Source organism: Narcine bancroftii, chromosome 4 (genome assembly GCF_036971445.1).
Source record: "Narcine bancroftii isolate sNarBan1 chromosome 4, sNarBan1.hap1, whole genome shotgun sequence".
NCBI classification, from domain to species: Eukaryota; Metazoa; Chordata; class Chondrichthyes; order Torpediniformes; family Narcinidae; genus Narcine; species Narcine bancroftii.
This window is the reverse complement of record NC_091472.1, coordinates 26552613-26566926: the sequence shown is the minus strand read 5'-3', so window position 1 is coordinate 26566926 and position 14314 is coordinate 26552613. Positions and strand designations below refer to the sequence as shown.

Here is a 14314-nt window from a genome sequence, read left to right as displayed (position 1 = left end):
CCTTTCATTTTATCATATCCAATTAACACCTTTAGTTGGTCTGGACTCCTCCCCCTGCCGGTCTTTATTCTGATGCCTTTCTATTCTTTGCTTATTCCTTGAAGAGGTCAGGCATGAAACATCGGTATTATTATTTCCTCCTATGGATGCTGCAAGACTGGCTGAGTTCCTTCAGCATTTCTTTGTTGTTACTACAGGCACAGCATATGTAGACGTTCGTGTTTCACTCCCAAAAAATATGCCACTAGCGTTGCCTGCTGCCCCAAACAATAAGAGAAAGGGAACCAAAAGAGAGTCACCAAGTGTCTGTGGATTCACCTCCAGAGCTCCCACTTCCACAGCCTCCTGTTCGATCCATTGGCAAATCTGAGCTCCCAGATCTGAACCTCCAATACAGACAGGAAACTTTCAGTGTCCAACGCCCTTCAGGAGACTTTCCTGCCCTTGGCATCCTTTTGAATACCAGTGCTGATACCTGGTTCCCACAAGCCAGTCACCAGCAGCCTCTGTTGGTGCTTCCAGCTGATTCACTGCTATGGTCACCTTCCCTGTTGGGTCATCTCCCAGACTTCTCTGCAGGGGATGTTCTTCCCTGATCCCCTGGAATTCACACCCACTCAGTGGGTGCTGCCCTCTTGGGCCTGGATCTCCATGGTTTCAAGATTATGCTGTTTGTCCCTAACAGGTTGTTCAAAACCTGTACAAGTCCAACGGGTTCACAAGCAAGTAATAGGTCCCCATGGAGGAGCACTGTGTCTCTGCTCCCTACTCTCTCGGGTCCACACCAGCGGAAGCTCTGTTGAAATAGTAGCTCCAACAGCATTGCCATTTTTAAACAAATATGCAAATTTTTTTGTTTGCTTTATAGTGTCATATGGTAGAGACCTGGAGCTTTGCATGTCTACAAATATGGCTTTGCATTGGTACTAAACATAGTCAACTGTTTTCATTGTACTCTAGATAAATGTAGTTAAAAACAAAATCCTCTTTATTTAATCTATTTTTTAAATAGACTGAAATACATTCACTGTTGCCATGGGTTCCAGACCCCAACATATCCCAGAGACTTGCATGGACCTTATGTTTGAAAGTTGCAATTACAGTAATATTCGATCATGATTTGAAATTGTTATATTTTCTGCACATTACTCTTGACGTTTAGAATCTTGTAGCAGCCCATGAACAGTTCAAGACCACCCTTCCAGAAGCAGACAGTGAGAGACAAGCCATTCTGGGAATCCTTAACGAAGTACAGAAGATTGCTCACACATATAGCATCTCATCCACTCTGTCAAGTGCTTATACCACCATATCCCGTGAAGAAATTAATGCTAAATGGGACAAGGTAAGACTCAAAGCAAGTAGATCAAGAATAATTTCAATAAGATTAGTGTGCAGGAAACATGCATCCTTGTTGACTTCCGAAAAGAGAATTAAAGTGTCAAAATATTTTTGGCGTTGAGATTTTTTTTGCCAGTGATGATTTCTTCTTCACTGACGGGCAGTCTCATCCAACATTTTTGTTTCCCCTCTGGATGCTGGTATTTTTGAGGCCTGTATCGTTTTACTTCAGAAGTATGATATTTTTCATTTTGCATTATGAAGGCAGGTTACATGAAAAGAAATGCCTGCATTTGAGGCAAAGATCATTTGATTTCTTTGGGAATGAAGATTGATGCATCTTTTGGAAATAGAATAAACCATAGAGAAAGGCTAGTTAGAATAGTTTATGCTTTTGCAGAAATTATGGACTTTAAAAAAAAATGGGCAGCATTGTTGGTGCAGCAGTTACAGCGCCAGCGATTGGGACCTGGTTTCGAATCTCGTGCTGTCTGTAAGCTCATGTCTGCGTGGGTTTCCCATGGGGGCCTCTGGTTTCCTCCCACTGTAGGTTAATTGGGTGTAAATTGGACTCATGGGCTGAAATGGCTGTGTGTTAAATTAAATTTAAACATTTGCACTTGGTACAGAAAATAGTGATAGCATGGAGAATGTCTGTCTCCTAAGTTACCTAAGTTGATGGAAGGAGAAGGAAAGAAAAGAATGGACTCAGTAGAATTTCTGGTGTAATTTTGTTGAATGACAACATTGTCTGACTGGCTTAATGCAACCTAGATTGTATACCTAAAATGGATGAGGGGGGGGGTGGGGGGGTGGTTTGGGAGGAAAGGGGGGGGGGGAGAAAAAGTCACTGTATATGTGTGAAAAAGAAATAGTGAATATCATGGCTAATGTGATTTATGGTGTGAAAAAAAAATGTAAAAAAAAAAGATTTATGGCAGGTGATTGTAATGACAGAAAAAGTCATGGGCATTGTTTAAAATCATTGGTTGTGAAAATTTTAAAAAAAAAGAGAATGTCTGTCTCAGGATTTCTGCATGTGCACACTTTTGCTTTCATCAGTGAGAGTTTTACCCTGAATGAGGAGCCCTGAACTAATGCATGTTAATAAATGGCCACATACTGTAACTACTGTATGGCGAACGTGTCATTGAGTCTGATGTTGCCCTCAAGTTGGGAACCTACCATCTTAAGCAGAATGGAAGAGTAGAAGTGGAAATTCTATTTCTCATCAGTGAGTGGAAGGGAGAAAAATGGCCACATGAGCCAATTTCTTCCCTTCCTGTCTTCACTTTAAGAAATACAACATTTGCTTGTGATCGGTGGCTGTCTCAGCAGCCCTGAAATGAGTGAAGATTTCCAGTCAGCAGGTAGACATCCGTAGTGATGTCAAGCAAGCTGAAGAAAATTTTATTTTTAATATATCACTTAAAACTCCAGTTGCATTTGTGTTTAAGGCGGTTGAAGCATCAAATGCCTTATCGTATACATTAGCAGCACTTAGCTTTGTCTTTCTATGACGCATGTTCAGCAATATAGTTTTTTCATTTGTTGTCACAGTTGTAATGTGGTGCAGTTCTGTTCAAAGAGAGAGCACGTTTCATCAATTGCTGGGTTTGATTCAATTTGGAAAACCAAGCTAGTAGCATTAGCGGAAATTGGGTCATCTGCCCAAGGCGGCCACAGATGAAGTGGAGGAAAATGTGTGGGGGGGGGGGGGGGAACAAAAATAGTCCGGTCTGTGTAACTGTTTTCTCATGTGACCTCTCAGCCTGATGGAATCCCATTGCCGCGAGTGGCCCTGTTATTACGGCTGACTCCATTGCTCCCAGCAGAAATTGCAGCACACATTTAAACAAAATCTCAGCAAGCAGTAAGAGAGAAAGGAAATGCCATGTATACACTTAAGCCTTGGATTGTAGGTGATATCTGAAAGCATTGAAGTCAGGGTAGGGACCTGAGAATTTGCCACTCTTTGGATATTTTGGTGACCTCTGTTTTTTGCTTTTTTGTTTTTGTCATAGGACAGTTCGCTCCTAATTAACACCTTTTTTTGGTATGGATTCCTCTCCCATTGTTTGAATTCTGAGCCGTTTTTGACTTCTTCTGCTTATTATTTGAAAAAGTGCTCAAACCTGAACTGTTGGCAATATATCTTTGCTCCTATAGACATTGAAAAGACCGGCTGAGTTCCTTCAGCATTTTGATGTGCTTTTACTACAATCACAGCATCTGCAGAATTTCGTGTTTCACTGAAAGAAAAATTCCTTTGGTCCGCCATTTCATGTTATTAACAGTGTTAATAAAACTAGTACCCTCAAGATCAAATGTTTGATTAATTTTAGATTTGGTCATACATTAGGAATTCTGGGGTTTTTTCCTGTCATCACCTGCAAAGAAGATTGCATTTGAGAATCCAAGCAAATATGGTGAAATAAATATTGGTGAATAGATTTTAAAATATGTAATTTATTGCAGTCTTCGCTACATCGGAGAGAATGGGCGCAGATTGGGAGATCGTTTCGCTGATCACCTTCGCTCCATCTGCACCAGTGACAGAGAGCTCCCAGTAGCCAACCATTTCCTTCTGTGTCACACTCCCATACTCGCATCTGTCCATAGCCTTATGTACTGTTCCACCAAGACCACCTGCAAATTGGAGGAAAAACACCTGATTTTCCATCTGGGCGCTCTCCAACCAGATGGTATTAACACTGACTTTTCTAGTTTCTGCTCCCTCCCTCTTTTCCTTCCCCTTTCCAATTTTCCCTCCCTCCCTTCACCTATCCATCATTCCTCCCCTTGATTATGGCTGTCCCCTCCCTCCCTTCTCCACCTATCACCTTTGCGACCATACCCACCCACCCCCCCCCTTACTCTAGCTGACATTTTTCCACACCTTGATAAAGGGCTTGAGCCAGAAACGTCAGTGATGTATTTTTACCTTTGTGATATAAAAGACACTACTTGACCTGCTGAGTTTATCCAATTTTGTGTGTTTTTACTGTTCTACTTAATGAATAGGCTTATTGGCTCAATTCTTTTCAATGGTAGATGAAGCAATTGGTTCCTCAGAGAGATTCAGGCTTGCAAGAGGAGGTTGTACGGCAGCATTCTAATGAGCGGCTCCGTCGGCAGTTTGCCAGCCAGGCTAATGTAGTTGGACCTTGGATCCAGTGCAAGATGGAGGTAAAGCATCAACTTGTCTTAAAACTTAACCTTGCAGTATCAAATAGCATTTCTGGTCTAGAAAAGCAGACTATTATCTGAATGGAGAGATACTACAGAATACTGGTCAATCAAGAGATATGAGTGTCCTTGTACACTTTTGTACACAAAATGTACAAAGTTTAAGTGCAGGTATACTGTATGTGAAAGGATAACCTTCTGTACTTTGCCACAGGAGTTTCCATTCATAAAGTCATTTCAGTGCATCTCAGGCATAGCTGTTCAAAGGTTTAATCAATAGTTTACTCACCCCTTGTAAAGATTACCAAATATGTGTACTCCAGTCAAATAATTTTGAAATGTTAATCTTCATTATCAAATCCTACTGAGATGTTATTTCATCCCATTTCAAAAGACTGAAGTTCATGCCTGTCCTCTAATATTGTTACTGCAGTTGGCTGCTCACCTACCCCTTCAATCTTAGAAGCTCCTTTTATTTTAACAAATTATTCACTGCCATTTTTATAATCATTCTTTCTAAATCCTTCTTTCATGCTGTTTCTCTCCACCTCTCCAAAGGTCCAAAGTCAAAACGCAGGTTTTGAACTCCTAGCTATGGAATAAATCTTTCCCTGTTCATGTTCTTTGTCTCTCTAATACTTGGGATCCTCTTATTCTTTTCATCAAACCATCTCAAGCTATCCTTCTGTAATTAAATTATTTCATAGGTATGTATGTAAGATGGTGATAGATCCAAGAATTTTTATTGATTTCATGATATATTATTGGATCTTTGCTATTTGAATTGAACCTATTCCAACATATTTAGCAACTGGATTGAGATATATTTAGCCACAGGAGTGGAATGTATCACCCAGTCTATATTTAGCGGAATGGGCTATATCTAATCCTGAGAAACTGTGCAACCATATGTTAAGATCAAGGTGAATCAGTAATCATTCAGTTGTCTTCCTACCCCCATTTTGCCCTACTTCCACACCTCTACTTAATGTTAATGAAGAACAAAAATATATCCATTTCAGATTTCATATATAGTGTTTGACTATAGATCTGTTGTCTATCAATCTTTATCCTAACCATTCCTGAAAAGTCTGGGGTTTTTTTTGACAGAGAATTCTAAAATATGATTGCTTGATTTGCTTTGAGCAACTCCCAATAAATATAGAGTTACTTTCAGCTTTAAGTTCAGTGAGAATTTGAACTTCAGTTCAGATGCAAAGTAAAATAGCCCAAAATGTTGAATATAACTTGTTCTGAGTCTCACAATTGGCCTTTGAAAATAGTGGTGTTATAACTATGAATTTAACCACAGGATATAGCTCAAAGTTCTATTGAGATGAGTGGAACCCTGGAAGATCAAATGAACCAACTGAAACAGTGTGAGGAGGTTATCATTAACTACAAACCCAATATTGACAAACTGGAAGGAGAACATCAACTTATTCAAGAGGCCCTCATCTTTGACAACAAGCATACCAACTATACCATGGAGGTACTGGAGACATTGTGTTGTAGAGCGACGCAGCTCAGAAGAGAATAATGTGAATTTTAGATGTTCCTGTCCATTTAATTGAAAAAAAAACAAACATCTTTCTTGTTAGGTGATGTATGGCACCCAGTTTATTTCATGTTATGAACAAAATACCTGCTGACATCAATTTTATGGGATCTGAGCACTAAACATTGTGAATAATTTAAGAATAATTTGCCACATTACAGGAGATTTGTAATATGAAAAAGCACTCTGTAGAACTGAAGAATATAGCACCAAAAAAAGGCCATTTAGTCCAAGGCCCCAACCATCCTCCTTCATCTAATCATAAGTTTAACATGTTGTTAATAATTTTTTCTGTATATGCTTATCTAGCTTTTCCTTAATTCATCTGTACTACCATTATTACTTAGTTCCATGTTCCAGACATTCTCTGATTAAGAACACTACTTTTTTACTGATTTCTCCATGTTACACAAAGATGCTGGTTTGCCTTATCAGCCACCTTTTCATACCAGTCCCTTTATAATCTTTGTTCAGTTAGAAAGTGAAATGTTCCATCCCAGAAATATTTGAATGTCTGTATGTTGTTGTGGTAAATTGTTAAGAACATTCTTTGTTACTAATTTTGGTAGCACATCCGAGTTGGCTGGGAAATGCTTCTCACTACAATTGCCAGGATCATCAATGAAATTGAAACACAGATTCTAACCAGAGATGCAAAAGGAATCACTCAGCAACAAATGAATGAATTCCGCTCTTCATTCAACCACTTTGACAGGGTACATTATTCCTTTCATTGAATGTGATGCTTTTTTAGATTAGCATGTTAAACATTTAATGGAAATACCAATTCACACTTGATTGTGGCTTTTATTAATTACACATCCTCTTCACTCCATAAAATATCACTTCCCCAGGGCTTGACCAAAACCAGATTCATATTGCATGCTTGCAAAACTAAGATATTTCTGGCAACCTGCAACAAAGGAATTCAGAGTCCACCTCATCAGCCTTGGAAATGATAGTTGGATAGATAAAGTGGAATGTCACCAAACATTCTATTTACTTTTTATTATTCATTCGTGGAATTTGGACATTTCTGGCAAAGCTAGCATTTTATGTCCATGAGCTTATGAATCTAGTTCGTCTTTTAAGTGCTGTAAAAACCGTTCCCAGTTCAAAATTTTAATAAAAATCACTTGGAAACAAAAGCGTACACATTAACATGTAAGATTGAAGAAGTCCAGCTTCTAATATGCACTATTTATTATAATTAAAATATTTTTTAAAAGGAAATCGCAGTCAGTTCAGAATTTATCCTGCTGTTTAGCATATGAAGCTAAAATTATTTACTTTAATAATCTATTGACTATTATTTTATAGATTAGATCCTTTCCAATGTGAGTTCCCTGGGCTCATTTTGTGGTTTATTGCACAAAAAAATCAGTTTGACTGAATCCACTGTAGAAAGTGGATGCAAACTAAACGAGCTGGTATCTCAAAATATCAAATCTTAAACTAAATAAAAATGATGTGCAGCAGTATGTTCTAATAAGTTGCATTAAATCTTGAACTTGGTGGTGTTGGCTGATGCTAATGCAGTGGACTTGATTAAATCCACCTTACTGTGTAAATATGTTTACATTGAAGATGTTCTAAACTGATTTGCCATCCAAATGAACGATCTTGTGTGTTGAATGCTATAATTAGCAGTAGTCAATTGCATGCTGCAATTGTGTGCGAAACTAGGATGATTACAACTCAATGAATTCAGAGCCTGCTTCAGCAACATTGGAGATGATGGAAATGATAAACAGGTACTAACCAGACTGTCTTTTATTATTTTTATCCACACAGGTAAAACTCTAAATTTCTTTTTAAAATATGCATTGTGTCCTTTTCCTTTGGTTTACCTCAACGTATTCCTTTGTTTATGTTTTCCCATAATTATCTGTATCCTGTGTGTCTGATTTTTCTTTGTGTTAGTTGCTCCCTTCCACTTACAACAATCATACTAGTTTTGGCCTTATTTGGAACTGTTCAATCCTTTGGACTTTAAATAAATCATTTGGTTCTGCTCCTTCCTTGATACTCAACTTCATCACCTACACTCGCCGGGATATGCGGGCTGCACACCATTGACTTTTACTGGCTGATCTGCTCAATAGAAGAAGAATGGAGCGATGGAGCCTGATGATCTCAGAGCTTGTCTCATCTCCATGGGCTTTGATCTGGTACGATAGATATATGTTTACTACGTCTGAGGTTAGACATGTCTCAGGATTGCTATCCGTTTTGAATTTTCATGAACAGAACTAATATATTTAATACAGGTTGAGTACCCCTTCTCTGAAATGCATGAGACCAGGATTGTTTCAGATTTTGGATATTTTCAGAGTTTAGAATAATGTGTAGCACAGTAGATATCAGCTGTTAAACAACAACAAACAATGGCAGGCTTTCAGTCTCCACCTACGATGCTGTGTTTTGACCAAAAGGTTACAGTACACTGTATTTTATTTTTTTGAACACAATAATGTTACTGGTCATGTTACACTCAGACATGGCATTTTAAGTGGAGATGATTTTCAGATTTCATATGAAAATAATGTTTTGTACTTGCCTTGATTCAGAACCATTTTTCACCATCGGTCATTTTCAACAATATCTTTGTACCGCAGAGCAGATAATGAGCAAAAAGCACAGTGAGTAAAGCACATAGGTCTAGCGGTGACAATGGTTGTTAACAAACTGGTGCCAACTGGAGCGACAGGGCCCCACATGGAAAAGTGAGGACAGATGTGGAATTTTCCACTTGCGGCGTCATGGTCGGCGCTCAAAATGTTTAGGATTTTGGATTTTTGAACAAGGGGTACTCGACCTGTCGTACCTTGGCCAAGTTTTAAGCAGAATTTTAAGAATTAACAGCATCATGTTGATATTGTCTAAGGCCTCTCATTTACTCTGGTTGTATAGTATGTTTCCGGTTATCCGAAAAGCTTGGGACTGGACGTTGTTCGGATAACTGAATAATGGTTTTCAGTGACCCAGTAGCATCAGCAGAATACTTGTATCGGTTAACGGGAGAAAACGGAAGATCAGCCATCACTGATCCCCGACACCTCCCCACCCCCGTCCCTGCTCCTGCCCGGGAGGCTGCTCTCCTGGAACAGCAGAGAACCAAGTACTCTGGAGGGTAAAGAAGTTATCTAAAATGAGGACAACAATCTCTCCATGTGCTGCCTGACCTGCCGACCTCCACCAACCAGTTGCTCACTGATGGCTTGAGATTCCATGCCTGCTTTTCTGAGCCGGCATCCAGCCGTTCAGTGTCTGTCTTCCCGGCTGGTTCTGAGCTCTGTTGTAACCAAACTGGAACGAACTGCACATCAGAGCCCCACATGAGCACATCGGGTGAAAAAAATTTTCAACTTGTAATGTCATCGCTGCCGGGAAAAAGAAGTTTGTATAATTGAATTTTTCGGGAAACCAGAAACGTACTGTTTTGGCTATTCTGTTCCTTTGATCCTGTTCCTCTCAGGAAGATGCTCATGAATTGGCTGCCATCACAGATTAAGGGAAATGCATTGTAGATTATTACATTGAGCTAAATAAAATGAATTCACCTGCTCTATGATTTGGCTTTTTCCTGGAGTTATGTTACATTTGAATCTGTAGTCATTGTCCTGATGTTCATATTTCTCTCTAGCTGTTTTTTGAATTCTCATTTCTGACATGGTGCATAACATATAACTTCTACACGTAGAGCTATTGTGACCAGTCATGAGTCGTTTAAAGGAGGTCACCATTACCTGGTAGTCTTTTTTTTTAAATGCCAGAATTCATTGATAGTAAGTTTTTAATTCTTTGATCACCTTTGACATAATGTTTACGGGAAACTTTCCAAACTGCTCTGAAGTTAGAGCATTGATATATATTTGAGAAATTTGGCCAGCAAAACAAATAGTGTTGTTGCATTTTCTTCCATTCTCGTCATTTCATTCTCTCACATTTAAAATCTGCAACTCTTTTGACAGGGTGAAGCTGAGTTTGCTCGGATCATGAATTTAATTGATCCAAATAATACTGGTAAAGTGACCTTCCAGTCCTTCATCTCTTTCATGACCCGAGAGATTGCTGGTGCAGATACAGCCGATCAGGTTGTGGCTTCCTTCAGGATTCTGGCAGGAGATAAGGCAAGTTCTCTGGGGTTTTTTTAATTAAGAAATCAACAACAACAAAAAAATCCTCCATGTTGAATCTGAGGTTCTTATAAATTTAACATATAATACAAATGCTGAAAATCTAAAATAAATTGGTGAAAATCTCAGTCAGTCAGGCTGCATCTGTCAGAGGTGTTTTGACATGGTTTTAATTGCTTCTTTTTCCATGGATGCTGCCCAACCTGAATATTTATACCATTTTATATGTCCCAAAAAGTCTGTTGATGCAATGAATAGTTCTGTAACTTGTATCTGTATCCTGCTCTATGATGCTACCTTTCACTTTCTGCCTCAATCCAATTTTTAATTACTGCAATGTAAGTATGTACAATTTGTGTAAATGGGAAACATTAATTTTCAATCATTTAAAATAAAATTGCTTTGGTTTTTACACAGCCTTATATTCTTCCTGAGGAATTGCGTCGAGAACTGCCCTTCAAGCAGGCTGAATATTGTATTTCCAGCATGCCACCTTACAGAGGGCCAGCCAGTGTTCCAGGAGCCTTGGACTATGTCTCGTTTTCAACTGCGCTCTATGGCGAAAGCGACCTGTAAAGAAGAATTCAGACACAGCCTTTTCTTTCCAAAGCCTGAATATTTTAGCAATAGAAACTTTTGATCAATTAATAACTTTGAATGCAATTTTAGAAGTGAATGTCTAAACTTGTTGTAGTGCTCTGAGTGGCAGGAGAAAAAAAAATGAGGGAATATGTCAGCCTGGTATGAATTGTATTAAAGTTATTTTGAGGAAAATCCATTTTTTTAGTATTAAATTTCTGCGCATGATTGCAAAATCTAGTGCATAAATTATTTGAAAATTTATTCTTCCTGTTATTAAAAGTGAGTTGCTTGATTGAATTGTTCATGAAGATTCAAAGTTACTTTTCTACCAATACTTCTAAAATAGGCAATGCATACTCCTATTACAGTATTTGCACAGAAAAGCTCAATTATTCCTCATCAGTTTTGTAAAGGCAATGAAGAAATGCAATTATAGACCAGTCCTCAGTACAAGAACACCAATTATAGACCAGTTCTCAGTACAAGAACACTGTCCATCTCATCCTCTTCAGCGTCTGGTACCAAAAAAATTGAAGGTGCTGGAAATTAGAAATAAAAATGGAAAATGCTGGATGTCTCAGCAGGTCGGGCAGCATCTGTGGAAAGAGAAATAGGTGATGTGCAAGGATTTGCTGAGTGTTTCTAGCATTCTTCTTTTTTTTTTGGATTAGTCTTGTACATTGGTGAATTTATTTAGTTCAATGGTTCTCAACCTTTTTCTTTCCACTCACATACCGCTTTAAGTAGTCCCTATGCCACAAATATTCTGTGACTAGTAAGGGATTGCTTAAGGTGGGATGTGGGTGGAAAAAAAAACATTTGAAAACCACTGTTTTAATTGTACCTAATTGACTCGTTATGTGCATGGTTTCATAACTCCAAAGGAAGTGGGCCAATGAAAATTTTTCTCAAGGAAAATCTTTCAGTAACAATTGGGTCCACAACAGTGATTCTCAACCTTCCCTTCCCACTCACATACTAATCACAAGCACTTATGACATAGGGATTACTTAAAGTAGTATGTAAGTTTAAAGATAAAGGTTGAAAACCACTGATTTAGTTCTTGCTCAAAGCCTAGACCAGGGGTGTCAAACTCAAATTCACGGAGGGCCAAAATTAAAAACTTGGACTAAGTCAAGGGCCGATCTAAATATTTATTGAAATTTTTCAACAACATCTGCATGTTTTCTCTTCTTTCAACATATGTAATGTTAAACTTTAGGAGGATAATGTTACAGGTCAGGAGTAGGTAGCTCAAGTTCACCCTTTGTTGACCTGAGGGAAACCTATTTGGTCCCTGTGGAGATGTAGTCAGCATTCACAGGCTGTGTCCATTTTGGCCTGCATCAGGACTCAGCATTTCCTGCTCACTCCTCAGGCTCTAGGCCTCTATTCACCCTCGACCCACCATCCCTCTACCTGACCAGTCCTTTACCCAACCTCTACTCACCCCTCACTCCACTCGCTCTGCCTCTACCCACCCCATCCTATACACACCCCTCTACTGCCTCTCCCCTCAACCTGTTCCTCCCTCTACCCATCTCACCCTCTAATCACCCTTCCCCTACTCGCCCTGCCCCTCCCCTTTTACCTCTTCCCTATCCACCCCTCCTTCTACTCATCCCTCCCTCTAACTGCCCCTCGCACCACCATAACTTCCCCTGCCCATTACTCCTCACCTACACCCTATGCCCACCCCTGCTTACCCACCCACTCAGGCCCAGCGCGCTGCCGATCAGCCTTTGCAGACAGCCACCATCTCTCTTCACGTGCAGGGCCGAACCAGCCGTCCCTGGGGTCCGCGTGGGTGCAAGCGCTGAAGGCCGTGGCGACCGGGAGAAGTGCGCTCGCGCTGTGGAAGGGCCGTCCGGTGCCAGTCGCGCGGGGCTCGCGCTGCCCGGGGGCCGTGCACAGCCTGCCATGACCGTCGCGCCGACAGGAAATCCGCCGCACCGCTCGACAGGTGGGAGAAGGGACTGGTTGTGTGGGGAGCCTTCCAACCGGCTTGCCGGCTGATGATATGGACAGACTTGTCGTGTTACAATTTCTCGTGTTACAATGGGGGAGGATGGTGGGGGTGACATGACCAAAAAACAGCATCGGTTCTCGCTGCAGGGCGGGCCACCTCTAATACATTTTTGAAATGATCTTGCGGGCCAAATATAATTATATTGGCCCGCGGGCCAGAGTTTGACTTGTGTGCTGTAGACTTTACTATCCTCTGTAAATGAAGTTGTCTGATTCCCCCTTTTGATCTGAGATTCTTACTTCTTTCCTTTTTAATAATTGTTAAATGAGTTGGCATAAAAGCATAATGCAAGAATGATTTCCTAAATATTTCCAGTATCAAATTTGAAATTTCCATCATCTCAAAAGTTTTGTTTCTTGGGCTTAACTCTTAATATTGAAATAAATTGGTAGATTTTGCTGGGATAGAATTTGGCACTGACTGAGGTTTGCAAGATGAAAATCAGGAAAGATGTGATCTGCTTCACATAATCCGTTGTTATTTCTGAATTCCCAGTCTCTATGATTTTTAACATTAGGATTTTACAGATTATGCTACCTGGAATTTAAAAATAAAAGGACAGGCTTTTTGTACTTCCTTGCAGCTTGTGGCTGGTGGTGGGGGGAGGGGAGTTGGGAAACAATTCCCCTCTGGAATGAAAAAAATTCCAAAAACATGTAATGAAATGACTTCAGCCCTATTTTTCTGTTTAAAATATGTAACACATTTTTAATCCTTATACATGTTTAAAATGAATACTTGCTAAACCAGTTGACCATTACCTTGTTTCATAGGTCAATTTACTTTTGGGTTATCACTATTTATGTAGTAGCTGATGTCTTGCTCCATACAGAACATTGATCAACTATTTAATCCAAGATTTAACAGCATGGCCACAAATGAATAATACCAATATATACTTGTGGAAACAAAACATCGCAGACCTGAATTTCCATGCAACTGCTCCATTTCCATGACCTCACTTCACAGGGAGAGAGAACAGAAAGAAATGGATGAAGTTGAGGAATATAAAATTGCATGAGGAGTCATATTAACGGATGGAGGGCCTTTAACCTGAAATATTAACTCATTTCACTTTCCAAAGATTTCTCGTTTTTTTTTCTCTTTGGTTAAAATATTCCTTGATGCCTAATGCAACTTCTAATAGAGAGCACTTGCTCTGTGTAAATGGTCTGATTCTTCCAGCATCTCTTTTTGTTTCGGATTCCACCATCTGCAGTTTTATTTGTTTACCACCGTGTTCTCTAATTTCCCCAAAGCAATGGCCTCACCACAAGTCCTGAGCTGAAGCTCATCTCTGCAAGCCTTCTGGGTATATCAGCTCAGGCTTTCCAATAGTACTTCTGCAGCTAACCCCATCTTTATTTGAGGGTATTCTGAAAATAATAACTTTAATATTTTCACAAGTAAATGTAGATGTGATCAGCTTGTGTGAGAATGAACAGCCTTCATTTAGCTAATTCAAGATTTATAGAC

At 39.6% G+C, this 14314-nt stretch overlaps 1 protein-coding gene across 2 annotated transcripts in view; it reads left to right on the top strand.

The window, feature by feature from the left end:
• The window catches only part of LOC138760415 (alpha-actinin-2-like), a 134891-nt gene extending 123785 nt beyond the window's left edge, over positions 1-11106 (top strand). For both annotated transcript variants that reach the window (XM_069930984.1, XM_069930983.1), the window contains exons 15-21: positions 1163-1345; positions 4396-4530; positions 5843-6022; positions 6658-6804; positions 8194-8259; positions 10063-10221; positions 10645-11106. In XM_069930984.1, coding sequence (XP_069787085.1) covers positions 1163-1345; positions 4396-4530; positions 5843-6022; positions 6658-6804; positions 8194-8259; positions 10063-10221; positions 10645-10803 — 1029 coding nt within the window. In that variant the 3' untranslated portion in view covers positions 10804-11106. The remainder of the gene's footprint in view (positions 1-1162; positions 1346-4395; positions 4531-5842; positions 6023-6657; positions 6805-8193; positions 8260-10062; positions 10222-10644) is intronic.
• The last annotated feature ends 3208 nt before the right edge of the window (positions 11107-14314 follow it).